This window comes from Bombus impatiens, unplaced genomic scaffold (assembly GCF_000188095.3).
Source record: "Bombus impatiens unplaced genomic scaffold, BIMP_2.2 scf_0320, whole genome shotgun sequence".
NCBI lineage: Eukaryota > Metazoa > Arthropoda > Insecta > Hymenoptera > Apidae > Bombus > Bombus impatiens.
The window spans coordinates 224,964-249,625 of NT_176739.1; the positions used below are offsets into that span (position 1 = coordinate 224,964).

The 24,662-nt window shown below is 30.8% G+C and overlaps 7 protein-coding genes across 12 annotated transcripts; 2 read left to right on the top strand and 5 right to left on the bottom strand.

The window, feature by feature from the left end:
- Window positions 1–589: 589 nt before the first annotated feature.
- LOC100740263 (NADH dehydrogenase [ubiquinone] 1 alpha subcomplex subunit 9, mitochondrial) lies at window positions 590–2,999 on the bottom strand. Its single transcript, XM_003489363.4, has 7 exons — window positions 2,782–2,999; window positions 2,372–2,580; window positions 2,013–2,306; window positions 1,540–1,709; window positions 1,321–1,446; window positions 1,065–1,251; window positions 590–980 (listed from the first exon to the last, which is right to left on the bottom strand). Exons 1-7 carry the CDS (start codon window positions 2,825–2,827, stop codon window positions 804–806), a joined length of 1,209 nt encoding a protein of 402 aa, XP_003489411.1. The 5' UTR covers window positions 2,828–2,999; the 3' UTR covers window positions 590–803.
- A 1,263-nt stretch (window positions 3,000–4,262) lies between these two features.
- Window positions 4,263–6,383, bottom strand: LOC100740504 (probable dolichyl pyrophosphate Glc1Man9GlcNAc2 alpha-1,3-glucosyltransferase). 4 transcript variants are annotated; one of them, XM_012385463.3, is made up of 7 exons: window positions 6,158–6,382; window positions 5,773–6,045; window positions 5,523–5,691; window positions 5,255–5,461; window positions 4,959–5,198; window positions 4,747–4,892; window positions 4,263–4,680 (listed from the first exon to the last, which is right to left on the bottom strand). In XM_012385463.3, the coding sequence occupies exons 1-7, from the start codon at window positions 6,301–6,303 to the stop codon at window positions 4,281–4,283; spliced, it is 1,581 nt and encodes a 526-aa protein (XP_012240886.1). In that variant the 5' UTR covers window positions 6,304–6,382; the 3' UTR covers window positions 4,263–4,280. The 4 variants fall into 4 exon arrangements, with proteins under 4 accessions (XP_012240886.1, XP_003489413.1, XP_012240887.1 ...); XM_003489365.4 differs by having other exon boundaries at window positions 5,255–5,464; XM_012385464.2 differs by having other exon boundaries at window positions 5,255–5,464; window positions 5,773–6,034; window positions 6,158–6,368.
- A 436-nt stretch (window positions 6,384–6,819) lies between these two features.
- Window positions 6,820–10,393, bottom strand: LOC100740622 (myotubularin-related protein 10-B). The gene is made up of 10 exons (XM_003489366.4): window positions 10,331–10,393; window positions 9,716–9,910; window positions 9,467–9,622; window positions 9,255–9,379; window positions 9,023–9,175; window positions 8,443–8,747; window positions 8,219–8,365; window positions 7,988–8,160; window positions 7,749–7,919; window positions 6,820–7,436 (listed from the first exon to the last, which is right to left on the bottom strand). Exons 1-10 carry the CDS (start codon window positions 10,391–10,393, stop codon window positions 6,966–6,968), a joined length of 1,959 nt encoding a protein of 652 aa, XP_003489414.1. The 3' UTR covers window positions 6,820–6,965.
- A 483-nt stretch (window positions 10,394–10,876) lies between these two features.
- On the bottom strand, window positions 10,877–13,485 carry LOC100740743 (histone PARylation factor 1). Of its 2 annotated transcripts, none has more exons than XM_012385250.3 (6): window positions 13,350–13,485; window positions 12,805–12,969; window positions 12,123–12,692; window positions 11,900–12,060; window positions 11,595–11,833; window positions 10,877–11,523 (listed from the first exon to the last, which is right to left on the bottom strand). In XM_012385250.3, exons 2-6 carry the CDS (start codon window positions 12,934–12,936, stop codon window positions 11,213–11,215), a joined length of 1,413 nt encoding a protein of 470 aa, XP_012240673.1. In that variant the 5' UTR covers window positions 12,937–12,969; window positions 13,350–13,485; the 3' UTR covers window positions 10,877–11,212. The 2 variants fall into 2 exon arrangements, with proteins under 2 accessions (XP_012240673.1, XP_003489415.1); XM_003489367.4 differs by having other exon boundaries at window positions 11,900–12,048; window positions 13,350–13,482.
- Window positions 13,486–13,534: 49 nt separating this feature from the next.
- LOC100740866 (alpha-1,3-mannosyl-glycoprotein 2-beta-N-acetylglucosaminyltransferase) lies at window positions 13,535–17,083 on the top strand. Its single transcript, XM_003489368.4, has 11 exons — window positions 13,535–13,790; window positions 13,992–14,119; window positions 14,176–14,281; window positions 14,361–14,512; window positions 14,584–14,814; window positions 14,889–15,027; window positions 15,103–15,331; window positions 15,399–15,503; window positions 15,569–15,659; window positions 15,770–15,940; window positions 16,238–17,083. The coding sequence occupies exons 2-11, from the start codon at window positions 14,015–14,017 to the stop codon at window positions 16,349–16,351; spliced, it is 1,443 nt and encodes a 480-aa protein (XP_003489416.1). The 5' UTR covers window positions 13,535–13,790; window positions 13,992–14,014; the 3' UTR covers window positions 16,352–17,083.
- A 293-nt stretch (window positions 17,084–17,376) lies between these two features.
- LOC100741103 (NADH dehydrogenase [ubiquinone] 1 alpha subcomplex subunit 8) lies at window positions 17,377–18,926 on the bottom strand. 2 transcript variants are annotated; one of them, XM_012385254.3, is made up of 4 exons: window positions 18,845–18,926; window positions 18,554–18,752; window positions 17,945–18,123; window positions 17,377–17,738 (listed from the first exon to the last, which is right to left on the bottom strand). In XM_012385254.3, the coding sequence occupies exons 2-4, from the start codon at window positions 18,680–18,682 to the stop codon at window positions 17,522–17,524; spliced, it is 525 nt and encodes a 174-aa protein (XP_012240677.1). In that variant the 5' UTR covers window positions 18,683–18,752; window positions 18,845–18,926; the 3' UTR covers window positions 17,377–17,521. The 2 variants fall into 2 exon arrangements, with proteins under 2 accessions (XP_012240677.1, XP_003489418.1); XM_003489370.4 differs by having other exon boundaries at window positions 18,554–18,845.
- Window positions 18,927–19,712: 786 nt separating this feature from the next.
- On the top strand, window positions 19,713–23,492 carry LOC100741223 (CXXC-type zinc finger protein 1). The gene is made up of 6 exons (XM_024367532.2): window positions 19,713–19,890; window positions 20,086–20,207; window positions 20,286–20,376; window positions 20,441–20,661; window positions 20,736–21,312; window positions 21,773–23,492. Exons 1-6 carry the CDS (start codon window positions 19,861–19,863, stop codon window positions 22,283–22,285), a joined length of 1,554 nt encoding a protein of 517 aa, XP_024223300.1. The 5' UTR covers window positions 19,713–19,860; the 3' UTR covers window positions 22,286–23,492.
- The last annotated feature ends 1,170 nt before the right edge of the window (window positions 23,493–24,662 follow it).

Below are 24,662 nucleotides of genomic sequence, written 5' to 3' on the forward strand. Positions count from 1 at the left end.
ATTATTGAATTTGGGAAATTAGTTGAAAATATCTCGATTCTCTGAGAGTTAACCAATCATGTGAATTCTACATGTGCGTAGTCTTCCTTAGGTAAAGAAACCGCTCTAATAAAAAATTCGATTTTGTTATGTATATTTGAAAAGAATAATATGAAGTTCTTCAGGATAGTTTATCTTCAGATTTTTATTTATTTTTAATAAAAAATAAGATATATTTCGCGGCCTAAATTATTTCCTTTTACTGATTATAAATTTGTATTATTTTAACACGTACAAGAATAAGGGCTATTTACAAATATTTCATTGTTTCACCGAAGTTTAAACTAAAAGTCTAAAACCGTGCTTTTAACTACGAAAAAACGAAAAGAGAGAAATGTTTTTTCCTCTTGTCATTTGTAATGTAAAGTCTGCGTGGCCTTCGGTCAGCATAGTAACCGAGGACCAAACTAGCTTATATTTTTTACCAACATCAACCACATGACGTATAACAAAAAATAATAATATAAAATAATATAATATAATAAATAAAAAATAATCTGTAACCTTTTATTGTAGTTAGAGAGATCTGTCATTTAATAAATGATTAAAAAAAGATTTGCAGCAATTCTTATTGCATAGACTGACAGTAGTGACATATAATTTCTATACAGTGTGTACAAAAAAAATATTTTTACACAAAAGTAATAACCAGAATTCAAATACTATACAGAAAATTATAACAATTATAACAATATAATTTTATACTAGTTCTTTATTTAAATCAGAACACTCGTTTTTTTCTACAAGCTCTAAATGTGAACGCTTTATTTTGGTACAGACTTCACATCAGGAGGGACACCTAACTGTAATTCTTCAACCTCAAGTCTGTTGACTACATATGGTTCAACTACCCATGCCATTACTTTTTTAAAATCAGTCGGCATTATTCCTAAATCTTCCAAAGTTGGTAAATTTGGGTCTATTTTATCAGTGGCATGATGCTAAGAAATTAACAAATATTCTACTTAGTTTTAATGGATACACTTATTGATAATTTAAATTAATTACAAGTTTTGAATACTTACAAATTCCAATATTTCCCATGATAAATCTATAGTACGATGTATTGGAGCGATCAATTCTGCAAATGTAACTTTCATCCAAAAGTATGGGTTAATCTTTATATTTCCTATCACCATGTAGTTTCCGACGTATTTCATTTTGATATCAAACATCATATTAATTAGATTGTTTAATTTGTACCTTTGTGAACTGAAACAAAGTATATTTTATATTTTTATACATATAAGCTTTATTAGCAATATTATGTATACTACATACCCAATAAATTGGTAAGTTTTACCAGCAGTATCAGGATTCCTTATTATCGCCACAAGGCCTGAAATTACATCATGAATGTACACTGGTTGCTTTTCAGTATTTTCTCCTTTTCGCCACAATGGTATGCTATTGTAAAAAACGGATTTCATGTTATTATAATATTATGGTTCATGTTATTATACATATATGTAGGTCATAAACAATTATAATTGAACATACTATTCGAAGGTCGTTCTAATTGGACTCATATAATGACTGACAAATGTATCCATGGGTCCATATATAACTGATGGTCGAACTATAGTAGCTTCTGGGAATTCTTCTCTCACTGCAATTTCACCTTTCCATTTTGATTTTAACATCTTCGAACCACCTTGTATCATCATTGGCTTAAAGAAGAGAATAAAATCTGATATCATTAAAAATCATTATTTGAAATGTAATTGATAAAAGTAATGATACAAAGTTAGAAAATCACATATCAAAATTAAATTATATATATATATATATATATATATATCCAAGCCTTCTACAGAATAAATTGATAGTATTGAGAAGATAAGAACTAAAAACTTCAATCTAAAACAATTCTAAAAATTGCATATAATCCTGAATATCACAGTATCATGCTTTAATTTATAACTTTGTTACATCTTATCTACCAACTATATAGTTTAATTCAATTGGCCTACTGTAGGTTTCTCTTCCGCATTTATGCATGACATGTGAATGAAACGCTCCACATTGCATTTCTTGGCAAGTCTAGCCAATGTTCTTGCTCCTTCTACATGCACATCATCAAAACTGAAATTTGACGTCTCATAAGTTTGACCAATCAAATTAATAACAACATTGGAATATTTTATAGTCCTGATTATTGATTCCTCATCTCTAAGATCAAATGGATGATAGTAGACTTGTCCAAGATCTCCACCTACTTTTAACTCTTTTACGTGATATGGATCACATCTATGTGGAAGAATGAGCTGTAAAAAAGCATTTAACATAAAATATGAATTTTTTAATTAAAAGATTTTTTTTATTTACTTGCCTGAGTTCCAATTTTCCCTAGCCTGATACTTAAGGAATTTCCAACAAAACCACCACATCCAAATATTGTACAAACTATACCATTGAAAGAGCTACGACCGCCAGTACCCCTTTTCAAATTGGCTGTAGTAGGATTTTTAATAATTCTTGGTTGTGAAGAATAATCGTAGCTCTGTACTGCATAAGTGACAGGGCCCACATTTTGATTCTCTACGTGTCACAAGTTAAATCATTATTGCAACATAAGTATAATATAATTATGTATTATTACATAAGTATAATATAAGTTAATGATGCATTTACAATGTATGTAGATTCTGAAACAATGATTTTGTTCAAATTGCTAGCATGTTATCATTATTGAACTGTCATCGAAATAAAATGATAAACATGTGAAATTAACAAACTTACTTGCCACCCGTACGACTTTGAGAATCCAAGCCGCCATATTTATCATTTGTCACGAATAGTGATATACATAGATTCGTAAACGTTACGCTTCCTACGTTAACAGGAAGCAGTAGAGAGATCGCCAATGCAATATTAATAACGTCAGCCCAAAAATGCTATCTAATAGGAAGGACCTTTAGCGGCAAACAATCGAACCGGTGCTCTTGGTGGACAATATGTACATATGCACAGCTAGAGGGGAAATGTGTTTTCGCATTGGGGATCAGCGAAAGATAAGGGTCAAAGCAGAATTCTGTCGAAATTTCAATTTTGAGAAATTCCTGGAATATGACATCACTTGTTGTATAATTGCCAAAATTTGTGCATTTGTATCCTCGACCAATGGAATTCATTTAAAAATGACAATCAAAATCTCATATGCTAGACGCAGCGTTTTGCTACTCGTTCCGATCCAAATGAGTGATCCGATGCAAACGAGTGATCTTTTTCCGCATGATATCGCTACGATCATATGCTTTTCCTTATTCTCGCAGTTAAAAACAACGAAAACAGACATAATATCATTACAACGATATCGCGCGGACAAAAGTCGACTTATCTGCATCGAACTAAGCGTTTATTTTTGGTCCATTCCGTACAGCCCTGTTCGGGCTCATATTTCTCCTTTCGCCAAATATACGTATGTTTCTCTCACTAAAAGCACCTAAGAAAATGTGTGTATAGTTCGGGCATTTAACCACTGGGGAGCGGTAATTCGTAGAGCGTATTTTTTACATGATCACATGAATGTTGGTTGAATTCCTTTCATGCTCTTCCGCGATCTTCTTGCTTATCTTTGTCCAAAAAAAAACTAATTTGTGTTTCATTTGGCTTAAATGCAAAATTCAAAATAGAGTCCTGTCCTGTTAATGTAATTTGATTTTTTCCTATTAATATTAAGTAATATTAAGTGAATGCGGAGGATGAATTAGAGCATGCAAGGAAAACTAAAGAAACGAAACTAAATTACAAAAGTTTCTTTGATCAGTCACTAATAATTTTGAGCGCAGCATAATTGAAATAAATTTTTATATCATACTGTTCATATGTAATATTTAATTAGTACCTCAGTATTATTAGTATCAATATAAGTTACAATGTCATCTTACACAATTTAACGCGAAGTAAATAATATTTTTTCCCAATGCGATGTATTTCGTATATGTATTATTACATATCATAGATTATATATTATATTGAAAATTATATTTAATGTGAATTATTGTGTATTTCTCTAAATTTATTAAATAAACCAATATTCTTAAAGGGAATATGTACAAGCTGGTATTATATATTTCATACACATGTATAACTGACATTCATAACTAACGGATATGTAACGTGAATATGATGCATATAGTAAATGTAATGCAATGAATCTAATAAATGTAATAAAGAAGGATATAAACAAAGAGTATACAACGAAAGGCATATAACAAGTAAAAACTTCATACTCAATTTTATTGTATTTTATTTTTATAATTATTAATTTTACTATATCGCAAAAACATATAGTAATAAACCACCCAAGAATAAGTTACTCCTATGGCGCAATATAATGAAGTAAGAGCTAGAGGCAAAAACGGTAATTTTTCACCGAATATTAATTTGTGTATAATGGTTTCATACACTGTTAATACCGGCAAATTAATCACATATATATATTCGTAAAAGTAAAGAAAGTTTACATTGAACTTCCGAGAGAAAACTAGAAAACCTGCACTCATAAATACCAAAAGTACTAAAATCTTTAATGGAGTTAAATTACTTGGATAAAGTAAGGGTAAAAGGGCAGTGTGGCCTGCACTGCTTAAAATTAGATAAATTCTAGCATCATTCTTATCAGTTGCTGCTAGTACACTAAAATATACATAAGAATTAATTGATTATGTTTAATTAATTTCATTTCCTTTTTCATTTACTTACCACAGTGGTATAATAGCAGTTAAAATAGCTTTCTCATGTACATGCCAACCAAACATGAAAGAACACAAAACACAGAGAACTAAACATCGTACAAACTGCTTTGGATTCATATACTCTTTTTTACATAATAAGTAGTATAATGCAGGCTGTAATATATGCAATACTTTTATTTATTAATAATATTATCAACAATTGAAAAGCTTATTACTCACCATCATAGTGAAAATAGTTAATAGAAATGTTACAATTGGTGTAGGAGTTGGTAGAACTAAAAATGATTGTTCTTGCACTAAACCACCAGTCATGACTGCCGATCTTGTAACTTTTAACCATCCTAATTGCTTTAAAATTAAGGATGCTATTTTATCTATACCTATATACAATGCCCAAGCATTTGCTGCCCAGTATGCATGTACTAAACCCCTTTTGAATGGGAAGAGTCTTGAAATTATCTAAAATAATCATAATTACTTAAGGAGAAAGAATATGATTTAACATTATTATTTACCTGAGGTAATTGTGAGGCAAATGGGCCAAAAGAAATTATTAAAGTAATAATAACTATGCTTCCAAGCATATACAAACGTCTAAAGAATGAACCTCCATTCATGCAATATGATCTCAGTAGCCAGACTAAAAATGCTGGTGCCACGTACAAATAAATATGTTTTAGATTTAATAGCAAAGCAAACCACAGTGTTCCAAATAGGATAGCCTTCTAAAAAGTAAACTGCTTAGCCTTTATGTAGAAACAAAATGTTTCCTTATATATTTACCTGTTTATTTATTTTAGAAACATTTGCAATAGCAAGTAGAAGAATACCAAGTAAGAATCCATTGTATTGAAAATGTACATGATCCACTAGGAGTAATCCCATATTACATAAAGAAAAAACTATGAAGATCACATATTCATCAAAGGATGTACAAAATACTTTGCCAACTCTAGAGAGAATTTAAAGTATAGAATATATTTTAAATATTACTTTTCGAATGAAGAATGATAATAATGCATTAAGAACTTACTCTTTAACTCCATAAGCATATACTAAATCTAAAAATATAACAGTGCCTCTTTGGAAAAGGATAGTATTGGAGGATGCATAATTTAGATTTTCAACCTTGAGCATATTATGATCTATAAGTCGTGCTATATGACTGAGAAAGTATTCAAACCATGCAAACAATGGTGGATAATCCAATGTCCATTGTGAATTGGCATTCATGTACCATTCTTTGAGTGGCAAACTATGTGTTATGGCAAGCCAGTTGCGGTGAACTTCAAAATCTGTGGAATGACTAAAAATCAAATGATGCATATATGGTTACATTATGTGATCAAAGTATATACAGATAACAAAAAGTGATCAAAGAGGTATACAATTTATTTAAACACTAAAAAAAAACATACTATGTAGGCATTAGAAGTACTTTGAGGCACGAGACGAGTAGTAATACACGAAAAACAATTTTGTTTGCGTCCCATTCCTCCAACGTTGAATTCATTTTTTGCACCTTCTTCGGTGCAAAAACATCTTTATTACTCGAAATATCCATCGTTAAAAAGGGCTTTACGTGGCATTTTTCTACAACTTCGACAAATTTAGCGGTTACTCAGTGCTGCCAACCATTGTTGATTTAATGTTCGTCTTATATAGTAATTTTTTTACATAAATAGAAATGAAATATAAGTAAAAAAAGGGGATTTAATAATAGGGATAGAAAGAATTCATTAGACCATAGATAATTTTTTCTACAAAAAATAGTTCCATTGTTATTTAATTTATAACATCAGTATTATTAAATATCAATTTTCCATAATTTTGCTATTTTACAATGCAACTTACAATGTGGAAAAGAGAAATCTTCTTAATATTTAAAATGCAATTTCACGATGTTTAATCCTTTAAGTACCAAATTAGGAAGAACTGAACCAAATGAATCGGTAATAATTTACAAAATAAACACATTAGATTGTCGTGTAAGTTATTTTTTCGCAAAATTCCGAACAACATAAATACAAATGAAATTTATGATATAAATAAACAAGCAAATTATTTTTTTCGGTCATAACTTGCTTGTAAACACTACGAAAATCTGGCACTGAAAGGATTAAGAGAATTTTCCCTAATACTCATGGCGATTCTCATGTAACTACAAAAGACGTTATCTGTTCCTTTTAACACGTCAAGAAAACAAACGTTAGCGAGATATGTACATCAGTCGGTCGCAGTGATCAAGGACTGCGCTTCTAACAGACTTTTCGTAGCAAGAATGGAGCTGTTCATGATTGGGGTGCTCACTATATTCCCAGATTTCTTATTTGAAAATGGATAGAAGCTATCGATATTCATCTGAACGGAGTAGCTGTTTGATTTTCCAATGGGCGATCCGCAATTACCATTTATGTTCATCTTCAACTGATTCACATCATTCCGTAGTAGCCTGGCATAAAGCTCAATATGATTCCGACCACCATTATGAATCTCCAGTGTTGGTATCCATCGAAAGTAACATTGAGTCCAAAGTTCTAGATTCGCAACATTGTACAGGGGTTTTATCACACATTTCTCCTTGGAGTCTGTCTCGCGGGGATTGTAAAGGGGATTATCAAATAATAAAATATCTTGGTCGCTGAATTGCTCTCTCCAATCCCACACACTTCTTAGAACAAGAGGTTTCTCTGGATCCTAAAAGACATTTATTTTTAAGATTAATAAGAAGTTACTTATACGCTTACACTCCTTAAAAATGTTAGATATTAAATATAAGATTAATATTTCTATACTCTGTCCAATGAGTTGAAGACATCTAAATAAACCTAGTTTACTATGTTAGTAGTCATTAGTAAATTAAGAAGTTTGTTGTTTCCTTTATTAATTGTTGATTTTGATCATATTTATTTATGTTTCCTAACTCAACTCTCTGAACAGAGTGTATACTAAATACCATATTAAATACTAAGATAGTTATTGAATGCTAAAAGATTTTAAATAAATTACCGTAGCTGCCGCAACTCGGTCTTTCTCGCAGTTAAAAATGAACGTATCGAAAATGGAAACATGGGCAGCATCCCACAAAGTTGTCAGGTACGTTTCCGTGAACTCGAATTCCGCGGGAAATTGTTGACTCAATTGCCAGACACAGTCAAGGTATAAAAGGAGCAACGGAGACTATTGAGAAAAGAAAGAGAAGAATAAAATCTTTTGATTTATAAACAATTAAAATCAAATTAATTTACCTTCTCTGAAGTCCTCTTAGAAATATGTCCTAATCTATCACAGAATGGATGTCCACCTGCAACCCATTCTTTTTGCAAAAGAGACTGGAACCCATTTATGGTTCGAAAATAAGGATCAAGTAACAATTGAACTAAGCTCGATACAATACAACAAAGGTCTGTGCCAGCACCTTCTAAAAAATTAATCTTATTGAAATAAAGATAAAAAAAAGAATTATATTGTATTGTTACCTTGTAAAATAACAGAGAATCCTAAATGAAGGTGTTCACAGGCTTCAACAGCTTTTTGTAAACAGTATGATACATGCTTTAACCATTTTGTGTTCTCTACTAACGAATAAAAATTATTATCCTGTAACCAAAACTGCCTAATGTTTTCTGAAATAGATAATAAATAATTACAATACTTATTGTAGAATTCACGTGTAGAATTTCAATAAATAAATTGAATTTACCTGGAGAGCACAGGCTGACAAATTTTGAAAAAGCTAATGCTATTAACTTCACGCTAATACCTTTATTTAGCTCTAAAACGATTGGTGGCATTTTTTGCGGATGACTTTTACGAACGTTCTCGAACATAATGTTTTCTTGTATTCTATTGGTAACTAACGGCGAAAGTTCGGACATTTTTACTAATGCTGCACCACGCGCATTCGACCAAGACCAGATTGGTGGACGGTTACCTTGAAAGCGCTTAGCTGCATCTATTAGCTGACCATCGGTAATCGATGCCGGTATAATTATATATCGAGACAAGCTATAATAAAGTTTATATTACTGTGAATTGTTCAACGCACGATAGAATATTTAATAATTAGACTATGGATTTTTATGCAAATATTTTTGAGAATATAATGAAAACAGTAGAATCTCGGTAGAAAATTGTTTTACCTACCAAGTATTATAAAAGGCACTATACTTCGGATATTTCTTTATTTTGTCATATTATGAGCATTTTATGCGTTTTTGCACTTTCATATTTCCTATAAATGCATAAAACTCCGCAATCTGTTAATGATCAATTGTATTTACCTACGACAAAGCTTGAAGTCTATATTAACAGTAGATAGTCTCCAAAATTTTCTGAGTTTTTCATTGTTTATGGTGCGTTCCAATTCGTTATGCCAATCCGAAATATCCCGAAACAAACGAACAGCTTTGTCAAGACTACTATAATAAGCTTCTCTGAAATCAAATGAAAGAAGAATAAATCATTTTGTAAGTTTCAAAACTGTAGTTTAAAATATTTATCTGAAAAACTAACTGATAATCATAACCAAATAGCAACTGGTGTCTGCTAGGGAAAGCATGATGTAATAATGCTTGCAGAAGATTCTTCCCATCTCCAATAGGTGAAAATTTGAAAGAAAAGGACCATGTACGTAAATTCTAAAACCCATAACGTATTTTTCGATTAAAATGAAGAACGCGTAACAGATAACGCATCGTTCATAACAATGTATGGAAAACAATTACTTTACAAATAATAAATATCCCTTTTACTTTAGATGGTACAATATTTCCAGGTATCAGTTTTCTTTTCTTATCTCCTACAGTTACATAAATATCTTCTATGTTTGTTAAACATGTGTCCATATACCCATAAAGATGATTTTGTTGACGAGCCACATCCTGTAAGTAAAATACGTCTTAACAACTTTTAACAAGAAAACCGCAATTATGTTGATACATTTAGACTTTGTAAAGTTCCCAAAATTGACTTACATCTCCATTTGTCTCATCAGTCGTAACAAAAGTAAGTTTGAAATTTGTAACAGATAGAATGCCGGATGTTCCTTGATTTAAATCACTAACGGGTGAGAACATAAGGACATTTTGTGCTTTGGTGATGAAGATTTCACCTGGTAACAACTTAATATTGTTCTCGGATACAGAATTACGTCGACTAGAACCTAGTGGCTGCACATAATTCATGAAAACATCGTTAAATTCAATAAAAAATTAAGTAAATACGTTTTTTAATATATATTGAATCACTAAGAAAATTCATAGAATATGCTCTTAGAAAAGTAGAAAACATCCTGTATATTTTCAGCAGACTTGGCCACTGTTTCTTTGAAATGAAAATAGCAAATAAAAATAATAATAATTACTCCAAATAAGATAACAAATAGTAAAATAATTTATTTTTCAAATATGTTGTTATTTGAATAAAATCATCTAAGATAATGTAACAAAACAAATAATAAATAAAATAGAAATTACATTTCAATAGCTATTTGCATAAAAGCTTATTTTAATAATGTCCAGCCCTGATTTCCAATATCCAAGATAGAGGTTATGTCTGAATGTTTACATAAAATTGTATCTGACAATTACCTGCATCTCATGTTCCTCCAGTCCAACATAACTTATGAAATTATTGCAACTTTTGCTTTCCATCGCAAACGTTTGAACGATTGCTGTCGATTGATGCGAACTAAAACCATAGAAATGGAAAATTCGCTCGGTGCACGATTCCTGCTTTTTTATTAGTTTCCCCTTAATTCCATTCTCGTCTGATCGTGCGAATTATCATTGTAAATTGAATGCGGGACATTGTTACGTTTATACAGAGAGATTCACTTCTTGACCCGGAACAAAATTATGATAGAATCTCCCGTTTCAACCATCCTGAATAATTCTTTCTACGGTTTCCTCTTCGTCCGTCGCTTTCGCGTTCGTTCATTGCTATAGTCTTTCAGCCTGTATTTGTCACTGTCACCGTGCATACAATTTTGCATCGTGTAACACGGACATTCGTTATCTGGTCAAATTTTATTTAGGATAAGATTTACTTTACAGATTGAATTAGAGCTAAAAGAAGAATGAATAATGAAAGAATAAATATTTATTGATTAAAAACATATTTTAAGTATAAAAAGATAATTACAATTCGTTCTTTATTTACAGTGGCTACAAAAAGTATTCATACATACTCTTATACTCCACTGAAATGTTGTTTTATGAGGTTTAACATTTCATTTAAAATTTCTGTAGCTAGTACTAAATGAAGCTATGGATGAAACTATTATCATGAAAGTACTACTAGATGATACTAAATCTAATTAATTAGTATATAGATACTATAATAAATACAATGGTGTACAAATACTTTCTTTAATCACTGTGCTTTTAAGATTTACTCTTGTTTACTCTTCAACTGCTATATGGCAAAGACTTGTTTTATTTTTACGGTTATTGACAATTATAAACTATAATTTAGTCAAATTGAATAACACTCAGATCCAAGCTCCTCCTCCTGTTTTTTAAATGGGATGTAACAATTTCCAGGAATTGCGATCTTTGTAAGAGATTGTAGGCAAGGGATAGTAAATTTAGCACTTTAGTTTGAACAGAAAAAGCACCGCTAGAAAACAAATCGTGGCCTAACTCTAGAACTGTGCCGAAATCACATTCATCGGCTGCGATCGTTGCTAATCGTATCACCTCATCCAGTTTAGACATTGGCATCTTCCTCGCTTCCGGTGCCGGAGCATCTTCTATTTGTTTTAACAATTTTTGTAACTCGCCTATAGTACAAATAATCATTATGAATTATATATTATGAATTTATTTAATTTCTTAATATATAGTTACTTACTATTACTAACAGCCAAGTTTCTGTATCCTAATTGAGTTTTCTTATCATACGGCACCACAATGCCAGCTTTGTGAAAAGTTCTTGCAACAGTTTCTTTTTCTCTGGCTTGCATATTTTCTGCCCTTTTTTCTAAAGTTATATTTCTTTCCTTCGCAAAGCTCTTTAACTTTTGACGCAATTGTGCTATAGGAGTTTTCTCAAACGGAGTAGCTAACTTCAATTTTTCTTCAAAATGTACACTATGTAATGTAAAATGAAAGTTACAAGTATATTTTAATAAATTTACAAATACTTTTACTACTTACTCCAGTGTACCAAATATATTTTCTGCAACAGGGTCGATTATACAATTCACAGCTGCTTTGTTCTTTGCCATAAATACAGGCTTTTCAAAGACATCGTCCCTCCAATAACCAAAATGCAAACCATCCTTGGTATTGCTTTTGATAACTGTCTGTAATAAAAACTTAGTAATTATTTAATCAGCATTATGTGATTATAAAATATTGTAAATTATAATCCTTTTACTTGAAATTCTGGTGGATCGTAATAATACCTCCAATGCCTTAATAGAGCTTCTTTATTCTCAACTTTAGCATTTATAAATCCTTTTCTGAATACATCATAAGGACCAACTAGTTGCAAATGAACAATTTTCAATGCATTCAAAGGATCTCTTTCACAAATGCTCTTACAGAATTCATAAAGCTGAAAGAAATCCTCTGGCATTTCTATAAAAAATAGGTGAGAAATAATTTCTTTCGCAGTTAATGGAAGTATTTCATCATTTTTTAAATATCTTCCATTTTCAATATCACCACCATGTAACAGTGATGCGATGGTGATTAAATCATTTGAATTTTCCACAGATTCTGTATTATTTGAATCTTCCAATTTTGCAGTAACTTCACAAGATGTATCATCATCCTTAATACTATTACTCTCCATGTTAGTTACAGCATTATACAAATCTTTATCAGTAATTTCATCATTTGTTTTCTGTATTTTCTTCTGTGGAGAAATGCTTGATACTTGATCATTAGCTTCCTGTTTCCTTTTGTTATTTATCATTTTTCGTTTTGTAATTTTTCCCTTTTTCTATACATTTTTAAATAAAAATTTATATAAAAAATTAATTCATAACATAACCAATATAATGAGATGCAGTACTTTTATATGGAACAGAAATAGAATAATTTAAAATTTATACCGTTTCTTTTGCAGGAGGATGTTTATATTTCTGGTGATGAATTGCATTTTTTTGGTAACATTTAGCTCCATATTGACAGGGAATTCGTGTGTCTTCTTTATAAGCTTTAAATTCTTTCTCTTTGTCAGACATCTTTTTTTTTCGGTTAAATTTGGCGCGAAAAAACTGAAAGAGAAAATTGTATATGTCGGAATTTCATAAATAAATTGAAGATTAAGTTAATTAAATTTATTGCATGAATTTCATTAAATATCCTTTTACTTGAATATAGAGGAACTAAATCATAAGATTAAATATAATTACAGGTTACATAATACTCCTTCAATTAGATCAAATAGATACTTATTATTCTATCTAAATATAAATATTGTCTCTTTTATCCTCCATATATTTGAGATATTAAACATAAAGCTGTGTGCAAATCACACAAAAACTGCGTGTATAAAATTAAATACATATAATTCTCTTTATAGGTTATAAAATTCTCTTTAAATTACATCAACATATAATATCATTTAAATGTATCAAAATAAGAAAGAGCTTACGGTACTTCAGATAAAAGATTAGATCAAGGTTATCACACTTGTTATCGTGAAATATACTTTCGAAAATGAAATTCTTAATTTTGATAGGTTATTTGGGGGCGCCACAACGAACATCTACGTGGCTCCATCGCACGGTTGAAATCTAGATTTCTTGATAATTTTCCCAAGGGAAAACGATAGTTTTCGTCCAAAAGAAATTTTCTCCGCGTCTGCCGCGTAACTCAACAATGGAGTTTATAACACGGTGTCAGTGCATTAGATTTTCAGATTTTATTTAAAATTTCATCTAGAAAACGGCAAACTTGCTAAACGTATTCATTTACTTCAAAAATTCGTCGATTGTCAGACAATAAGATTGTGAGACACTTGTTTCTCACCTACGAGAAAATGCTCGTTCTCGTATAACGATACTCGATAAGTGGTTACGTGGGTATCATAATGGTAAGTAATTTACTACGTTAAAGTCATTTATGAAAGAAATTTCCTTATTGATCATCATCGATAATGCATTTTTACATAACAATATTCCTGCAAAAATTTCTATATACATCAATAACAATTCATCAATAACTCTATCAGTGAGGATAGTTTAATGGCATTTGATGTATTTTGGAAATATTTATAGTATATTTCATATTTCAGATGAGGTGACACCTGGTCCTGCCATGCGGAACAGGTTAGTCACTGTTATTTTCGGCTCTCTTGTTCTGTGGGGCTTCATCACATATTTTTTGATTTCTGATGAACCAGTGAATAAAGAACGAGATACGGTAAGCCAATGAATTGAAATTTGGATCTTGTGATTAAACGATAATTTTATCTTTAGGCTAAAGTATCAAATCAGATCAGTAAATTGGAAAGGAGAATAAAGCAAGAGATAGCATTGAATCAGGAACTCCTTGAAGATATCAAAGAAGATAAACAACGTAAAAGTATGTTGATGGTTCAGATAACGTTAAATTTCACTTGAAAATATGATGTCTTAATTTGTCTTTTTTTTATTTGAAATAGAAAAAGTAGATATTGTAAATACAAATGCAGATGAGAAACAAAAGGATATAAATCATGTCAATGAAGACAAGCTTCTCTTTGAAAAGGAGGAAAAGGATATTAATAATAATGATAAAAATGCACAGCAATTGCAAATAGAGCCTATGTATTCAGTAAGTATTGTAATACATTTGTCGCAGTTGAGTTTTAATAATATAATTCCATGTGCTTCTTTCTTTAACAGAGTGAAGCCTCTTATAATGTTCCTATGAAGGGAAAGCTACCAAATGGATCTCCGATATTAGCAATTTTGGTGTTTTCTTGTAATCGCATTACTGTACAGAGGTGTCTTGATCAGTTGATCAAATACAGGCCCAGCGTAGAACAATTTCCAATTATTGTCTCGGAAGATTGTCAACATCGACAAACTGCTGATGTTATTGCCAGATATGGAAATCAAATAGTGCACATACAAGTAGTCTATCATATTAATCTTTCTTTCTAGTGTATTAGATGACCTTAACAACATAAATATAAAATATTTTCCAGCAACCCGATCAATCGGATATCGAAGTACCTCCGAAAGAGAAGAAATTCAAAGGGTATTTCAAAATTGCACGCCATTATGGATGGGCTCTTAATTATGTATTCTTTCAACTTAGATATGATACTGTGATAATAGTTGAAGGTAATTTATTTTGTATTTATAATTATATCTTGATAGTATTAAGTTACTTTGTTAAAATTCAATTACTTTATTTAGATGATTTGGACATAGCCCCAGATTTTTTTGAATATTTTTTGGGCACATATCCTCTATTAGTATCTGATAATTCTTTATGGTGTGTGTCTGCGTGGAATGATAATGGTAAAGCTGGTTTGGTCGACGACAATGCAGCAGATGTATTATATAGAACAGACTTTTTCCCTGGATTAGGCTGGATGCTAACGCGTCAATTATGGACTGAACTTTCACCGAAATGGCCGAAATCGTAAATAGAAATTTTATTTAAAGAACTTTTATTTAAAATCGGTAGACTGATTGATTTATTTTAATAGATATTGGGATGATTGGATAAGACAACCTGAACAACGTCGAAATAGAGCCTGTATTCGACCAGAAATATCTAGAACTAGAACGTTTGGCAAGACGGGAGTGAGCAAGTATGTACTTAAATTAATAGGAACATATTCTGTTAATTTAAATTTAATCTGTATGTTATTTGCAGTGGAATGTTCTATGAAAGGCATTTAAAGTATATCAAGCTGAACACAGAATTTGTGCATTTCACAAAAATGAACTTAACTTACTTACTAAAAGTAAGAAAAAGTAAATTTTAATAGCATTTAATAATAGCTTAATTCTAAGATTGTGTAAGGTATATAAAATTAAAAAGAAAATTTATCTTTATTTTAAATAAATCTTTCAGGACAATTATGATATAAATTTCGTCAATGAAGTGTACCAGTCAACGGTAGTGAGTTTTTCTGAATTGAAAAGTGGAAAAGTTGTGGCAGCTGGCGCCGTACGAATTCCTTATTATTCTAGACAAGCGTACAAAAACACTGCCAAGCAGTTTGGATTAATGGATGATTTCAGGGTACTACACAATTCTTAAATTATGAAATAGATTGTAGTATTGTTCGTAATATAGCATGATAATTAGACTGCGAATATTTGCGAAATGCTTTGAGCATTTTATTATTATATTATATTCTATATTAGGAGAGAATATTGTACTTTCGGTATTTTATATATTTTTGCATATTACATACATTCTGTACATTGTTGCAGCTTTATATTCCTCATAAATGCATAAAAATTCGTAGTTTAGTGATAATAAAATGACTCATGTATTAATATTTACAATGGATTTGATATTCATAATTTTATGTAGAGTGGTGTACCAAGGACTGGCTATCGTGGAGTGGTCACGTTCTATTACAAGGGACGACGAGTACATTTAGCGCCCAGTGCAAACTGGAATGGCTATGACACAACATGGAGCTAACAAAAGATTCGATATTACATCCCCCTTTTTAGACTTAAACGACTAATTGCTTCCATAAGATCGTTCGTTGAAATCGAATGAATATTTTAACTACATTGAAAACACATGACACATGAACGTTTATTAGTTATAAGTGTTGCCAGTCGAATTTGTGTCAACGAATTCATCAAGGATTAACGGCTGCTTGTAATTTTTCTTATAGAAAATTCCTCAGCGAAATTTGGGTAAATATTGTTACGTAATAAGAGATTTGCATAGTGCCTCAAAACTCATACCCACCGTTTGTACACAAAGTGCAATGTAGATCATGGTATACGGAAAGTCTACTTCGAGTATAAATGTAAAAGTGAAAATAGCGTTCCAGAATATCATGTCTATGGAGTATTGTATACCGAATTGTAAAACGACTGATAAAAAAGATTTGGATTATTCGTGTAACTTGGCTTTACTTGTATTAATTCGCTTCCATTTTTTTCTTTCGTTTTATCTAGTCTAAGTATAAATGGGATGATTTGTTTGAATAGATTTAATAATTCCTATTCTCTTCCAGTAATATTTTAAGGTTTCTGAACCTTTATGTAATTCAGTGGAATTTCCTATTTCACTTATTTGGAAATCATTATTATATAGATCCGTGTTGCACGAATAACCTAAAATCTTTTCATTGTGTACATAATGTTTATATTATATCAGGTGTATATAATTTGAAAAGAAACCAATGTTTCAGCTGAATTCATTCTTGTTGCTTACTTCCGAGACGTAAAGAATTTTATATGTTACTATCAAGTAATAATTGAAAAGTCAAGAAGGTATGACTTCATTGAACTATTTCCGGGATTATTTAAAAAGATTTCAGTGAAGCATATACAAATGTAAAATAAATAAATTCTGTATTATAATTTCTTTATCTTATAATAACAAGCAAACGTTCTATTAATAATAAAAAGATCATATGCAAGCACTGATATTGATGTTTACTTTTATCTTTTTATTTTATTAAATATGTTTGGTAGTTCATAATTTACTTCATTTTCAATGCATTTATGTTGCTTGCAAGCATTTATTCACAATCCTATACAGAACAAATACAAGCCACTTATATGACAATATTCATTCTCTCAAACTTGTAGTGTATTTAGACTACAAAACTTGCAATTATATTAAATAACATTAAAAACTGAAACCACTACGTCCACCGTATTTTGGAGGGGGATAGGGTGGAGTAGGTAGCCGAGGCACTGCATCTGGAAATTCTCGTTTTTCTTCTGGCGGTTTTGGTCTTGGTGAATCATGTACTTTTGCTTCGCAAAAATATCCAAAAGGTGGTCGTTCTAATTTTAAGTTTTTTAACATACAATCATCAAATACCTGTCTGGTCTTACTGCAACTAATAATTATTGAATTATGTTACAACCTGGTAAAAACAAATTTATCTTTTCATATTGTAAATCATTTCTTTTTATCTTCCTCTTTTTTTAAATATTATAATAATCAAAATTGTAAATATTCATTGTAAAATTTTTTCGTTAACGGAGAGTAACAAATTTTTATATTTACATACTGTGCAAAAATTTGTATCTATATTTTACATACTGTTCATCATCGCTTGCCGTTGAAGATGTGTCTATAACACAATCCACATGTGCTTGGAATTCGCTTCCACAATGTTTCTTAATGTCCTGGAATCCTTCTATCGCACACTTGGTTACTTCTTTGCCTTCTTTCAGACATTTACGAGGATCTTTCAATTCATATCTACATAGCATAAATTCCTAAAATCAGAATATTACTTCGATTAAAAATTTATTGATATGCAACTCATATATTTATAATTAGATTGCAGATTTTTATAGGAAATTTGAAGTTGTAAAAATTTACACAACACATATAATATGCAGACATATATAAAATATTCAAAATAAAATATTTATTACAATATTTAGTACATAAAACTTTCTGTTTCAGGTTTTACTTCTTCAGTTATGTTCATAAAATTATAAAAATGCATAAAAATCCACAGTTTATACATAATAAATGATTTATCATATATTGGAAATTGGGAGTAACAATTGTTATTAATTTGCATAAACTTCATTAAGATTATATAACTTTGAAGGCACTTCGAATCGCACAACTTTGTGCGATTAATATCAAACAATATTGTACTTTATAATAAATGGAAGGCGAAAAAGAAACACGTACATTATTAAACCATTCGCATCTTTTTGCAAGAAAGACAGCAGCGGCAGCAATATAAGGCCAACTGATATTTAATTCTTGTGTATTTAACTCTTCGTCCGAAGGGAGCTTGAAATTCGTCGAATTAGTCATACTGTATTCTACTGGATCACAGTATAATAACGAGATAAATGTCGTGTTTCATGAATTAATTGATGGCAATCCTAAAAACAACAATTACAAATTCATTTCAACATATTAATTCATTGATTCTTTGATGTAAAAATACAATAGATATCACTACGTAGATATTACTTAACTACTGGGTTTTCGAAGGCGGATCTGGATGCCCTCTTCTCAATATTAATTTTTGTTGATGTAAGTAATGGCGGCGTATTCAAAAACTTAAAAGTTAAAAATATATTATTAATCCTAGATAACCTTTAAAGTATTTGAAGAACAGCGAAAAAAGATCCTTTAGAAACGTTGACTAATATTTCAAACATATAAATTTTTCTTTGAGTTACCAGCCACTATACAGTGTCAGAAATGCGTTATTTTAAGGTTAGAAAAAATTATCTCTGACAATGATTCTCGCGCTACTGTGCATGCTACTAACATTTGGTAACAAGATACTGCGCATGTGCAGTGATACGAGTGCAGAAACATACCAACTTCAGGTTCCTTTGGAACCTCCGATTAAACTATACTGTTAATTAAATATAAATGAAAAAGCATTACTTAAATTTTATTGGATATATAGATATCAATTAAATTAAACGCTCTATCATTATTAACTGCAGATTTTTATGCATTTATAGAAAATTTGAAGATACATTTACAGAAAAAGAAAAAATACATAAAATATTGAAAATATAATATTCGCTCTGATATACAAGTTGTTTGACAGATCTTACCAAAGTTTTACCTTTTTACTTGTTACTTGTTATAAAAATACGGATTGGCATACAAATCCACAGTCTAATTATATATTATACATTTTATACTCGATAGAATACATTATTTTATTATATGGAAAAATAGATAAATAATATTATGGAAAGATATTTATGAATATGATTGCGCATTCTTCTATTTTAAAGATATGTTTTCATCAAAAAGATGATAATGCTAATGCTGTAATTGATCTTTAAGGAAGTTGTTAAATTACGTACCAGAGAAAGTTGGACACCACTGCAGTAGTTATTCTGTCATGGTGGTAGTGTTCTTTTGTGTTCTGTTAAAAATGAAATTTTCTGCATTTTAGAGATTATAAAGACATTCTAAATAATAAATTCTGTAAATATCGTGCTCAATAATAATCTACAACCATGAGTGATAAAAGGCAACAGAATTTATCGGTACGTACTCGTAGGACAATATATTTATGATAATTTTAAGATACCCATTTTTCGGAGTATTTAAGTTTAGTATTAAGAAAAACAAATTTAAATCTATTAAGTTTAAGATTTTGAATAAACATGCTCCATTTACTATCTTTCTAAACTAATTTTTACAAAATTCCATTATTGCTAAATAAAGATTCTATTTTACAGAAAGAAGAAATAGCAAAACAGTTTATGTTGCCAGAGAGAAAAAGCAAAATTGCTACTTTATTGAAACAGGATGGACAAGCATATTGTATTTGCAGAAGTTCTGATAGCTCGCGTTTTATGATGTAAAGTGTAAACATAAATTATTCATTGTTTATCACCTAATGCAAATCAATGCTGAATGAAATTTATATTAATTTCAGAGGATGCGATGCATGTGAAGAATGGTATCATGGTGACTGCATAAATATAACAGAGAAAGATGCCAAGCATATAAAACAGTTCTTTTGTATTGTAGGAATTACTTATTTTTAGTGAGCCATTTGTATTGGGTTGTACTAATCGAATATATTTTTAGCGTTGCAGAGAAGAGGATCCGACTCTAATAACACGTTACAAACCTCGAAGAACAGATCAAGAAGATCGTAAATACAAGAAGCATAAAGAGAAAGAAAGAGCACATCGATACGAGTATGATGCACCTTGGGATCCTACAGCAGTAAAGAAATCGTCTAAACGTTGTGGAGAATGTACAGGTTGCGTGAGAACAGAAAATTGTGGAAAATGCGATGCATGCAGGTAATCATAACACGAATATAAACAAAAAAACTCTTAATTAGTTCTGTCCTCACTAATAATCATTTAATTTTTAGACATTTAAAAAAATTTGGGCCATCAGTTAGATTGAAGCTCAGATGTATACAGAGAACTTGCAGAGTGTTAGGTGATCCATTGAAACCATCAAAGAGCTTCAACAAAAGCTCAAAATTTATTAAGAAACGGAAAAGAGACTCTAGTAATGAAAGGAATGAACATTTGGAAGTACCACGACACTGTTATGGACCCGCTTGTACGAAACAATCTCGACCAGGTAGTAAATATTGCTCAGACGAGTGTGGCTTGAAATTAGCAACTAACAGGATTTACCAAGTGCTACCTCAACGGATTCAAGAATGGTCATTGACGCCATGTATAGCAGAGCAGAATAATAGAAGACAATTAGAAACAGTTAGGAAACAGCAGCAAGACGTTCGAAGAATACTTCAGGAGCTGGATAAGAGGCACGCAGAGTTGGACAGAATTATCGAACGCGCCAAGCACGCGATAATTGATCCTCAGACAGAAGTGGATGACAACGACGACACAGAAATGAGCATGTATTGCATTACTTGCGGCCATGAGATTCATTCGAGGACTGCTATCAAGCATATGGAAAAGTGTTTCAATAAGGTATACTCAAGGAATACATAGTGCGTACTACAGAGCTAAAAAGAAATCTTGCTTATGATCCAGCATTGCTACATTGTTTTATTTGTATGTACATTACCATGTATAAGTATACTGATACTTGGTGGTATCAAAAGATTGATAGTTTTATTATATTTTCAACATTGTGATAGAAGAATGTTTTTCTAATTCTTTACTTTACTTCTTAATTTAATTCTTTACTTCTTACCATAATGGATCAAGTATTCTGTTAAATTGAAACTGAAACAAGGAATATAACTGCATCAATCAAGTTCCATGTTTATCTCTAATATATAGCCGACACATCCCAAAATCTATATAACTTTTAGAATGTGGTTTGAAATACATATTTCAATCATTCTAAGATGTCTACAACTTTTTTTCAGCTCCATACAATTTACCCTTTGATCTTTTTATTAAATTATATGTATTTATTTTTCAGTACGAATCTCAAGCATCCTTCGGTTCAATCTTCAAAACTCGTATTGAAGGACAAGTAATGTTCTGTGACTTTTACAATCCTGTGAATCGAACTTATTGCAAAAGGTTAAGGGTTCTTTGCCCCGAACACTGCAAAGATCCAAAGATCAGTGAAACCGAAGTGTGTGGTTGTCCATTGGTTACAAACGTATTTGACACGACTGGTGAATTTTGTCGAGCGCCAAAGAAGAGCTGCGTGAAGCATTACGTCTGGGAAAAGTTGAGACGAGCAGAAATTGACATGGAGAGGGTGAGACAATGGTTGAAAATAGACGAACTTGTCGAACAGGAGAGGCAAATTAGAGCGAATATGGCTACTCGGGCTGGTGTCTTGGCTTTAATGCTTCATTCTACATATAATCATGAATTAATGGAACAAATGACGCAAGAACAAAACAGAGAACAGCTAGAAGCTATGGAAGAGGAACTGCAGCGAAGGTACGGCTTGCTCCAAAAGGAGCACACCGCAGAATAATGATTGTTCTTGCTATAAATGGTGTCTTGTAGCTGATGGTATGTTGAATTTTATAACATATCTCCATGATGTGTTCAATATCGTATTTATAATAATATATTGTACAGAGTAATATTATTAATAGCGAAAAATAGGAACGTATAACGTTTAGCAAATAAGATTCGTGGTTCGGAATGATCTAGAATAAATGATAAATTTGTAAAATAGTTATTGTTAAGAATTATGAAAAAATCTTCTTGGTTGAGTCGAAGAAATATGATTACTCGATTATTGAGATTTAATTGGGAATGAAATTATTCATAACGAAAAGGAAAAGATTATTAGAAATTATTGTTAGAAATATAAAAGATGGAGATGCTCGGTTCAATGAAACTTTTGCAATAATAATATTATAGTTGACTCGCTTAATAATAAAATTAACGATTTACAAGTTAGAGAAACAAAGGGCGTATAGTTACAAAAAGAGAAGCTGCAAAAAAAATAGAAAAATTGCCTCTGGATCGACTTTGTATAATTGTGTATTTCTCTTTATTTATAACGTTCAATTAAACTTTTGTAAATTCAAATTTATAATATAATTTTTCATTATCTATTTTAGTGTTCACAATATATCATTTCACATTATATGATTGCACATGTGAAACAAATCAATAACTCGTTATATGAAACATAATTCCAACGTTTCTAAAATTTACCACACTTTAACTTCAATAAATATATTACTTGCTTAATTTTAACCAGTTAAGTTCCGACTCGTCGCTAGAAAGGATACTCTCTCAAAATACTTCTGAATTACAACAAGTTTCCAATCATAACACAGGATATTACATATTCTGGCACAATACAACTCTTCAATTTTTATTACTGCATGTATATACATATAGATATATATGTATATATATTCTGAATATCAGTAACGCATACATATTCTGAACACACATATATATATATTTATATATATATATATGTATATATATTTATACATGTCACATCTTTCCTTCGTATCTTTTTATGCTGCTTGGTATGTTTTTGAGGCAAACTGTGAGAATTAAAACACACTCTCTCTCGTTTTCTCTGGGCATCTGTATCGGCAATAACCCATTGACAATGGAATAAACTTCGAATATCCTCCAAAAACGCTTTGGATGAAACTCGCTATAAATAACTAGCTTAATATATTTAGTGTTTTGCCAAGTGTTGCGCTCAATATAGTTGCAAAAAACAATCTGCGTAACTCCTAGGATTCGTACTTGGGAATGAAGGCTTATTTACCAAAAAATTTAGTTCTTTTTATAATTTCATTCACCACTTTCTTCTTCATTTTTTTATTTTCTTATGTCATTTATCAGTAAATTAGTATTATAACAGTGTCCAATGTCTCCTCACTATATGTATACGCATTTAGTATTCTTTTAAATGATCTATGAATTAACTTTATCTTTTTTTCTCTTGTTTCCTTTCTTATCCTTTTTTTTGTTCTTTTTCCTTTTCTTTACACGTAAAGACATGCACGCACTTTTTTTCATGAACTTACTCGCAAACTGAATGTGCATTTTCTGACACACTGTCATTATCCGCCACGGCTTTCGTGATCGGCGAAACGGCGATCGATAGCCTGGAAATCCAGTAAATTGAGAAAACGATGGAAATATAATCAATGTATACGTACGTATCTTTGTTCTTTTCTGTTTTACTTTATAATCTTTCAGCTCTGAGCGCGCGCACGACGTAGCTAGGATTTTCTTTTTACGTATAATTTATAAACGACGAGACACAACTAAGCTGCCGAAAGAAATCGTCTCTTCCGCTAGCTCAATGGTATTATTATTATTATTATTATTATTACTTTTTTTGTATACTTTTTAATACTCTTTTTTTCTCTTTTGTCTTTCTAATTACTCTTGACGATCGTCGAGACTTGGTCCCAACCGCAATGGTGAGTTTTCTCGTGTCGCTCTGGATCCATTAATAACTAGATTGCGGATGTTTATGCAAATTCATATCTTTCTAAATATGAATAAAGAAATGGAACTTAAAATAGAGACTTGTTCCGTTTTCTAAATATCATTACTAGACTGCGGATTTCTATACATAAAATTTTCTGAACATATGCAACTGGAGAAATGTAACCTAAGTGAAAATTTATTTCATCTACTAAATACAATAAATACTCTATTTTGGATATTTTATAGATTTTTACATATAATATGTACTCTGTGCATTTCTACACCTTTAAATTTGCTATAAATGCATAAAAATTCGCAATCTAATCATAATTTTGATGCTTTCACTTTGAATATATTACATATTCTTGCATGCTATATACATTGTGTGCATTTTTCCAACCTTAAATTTCTCATAAATGCATAAAAATCCG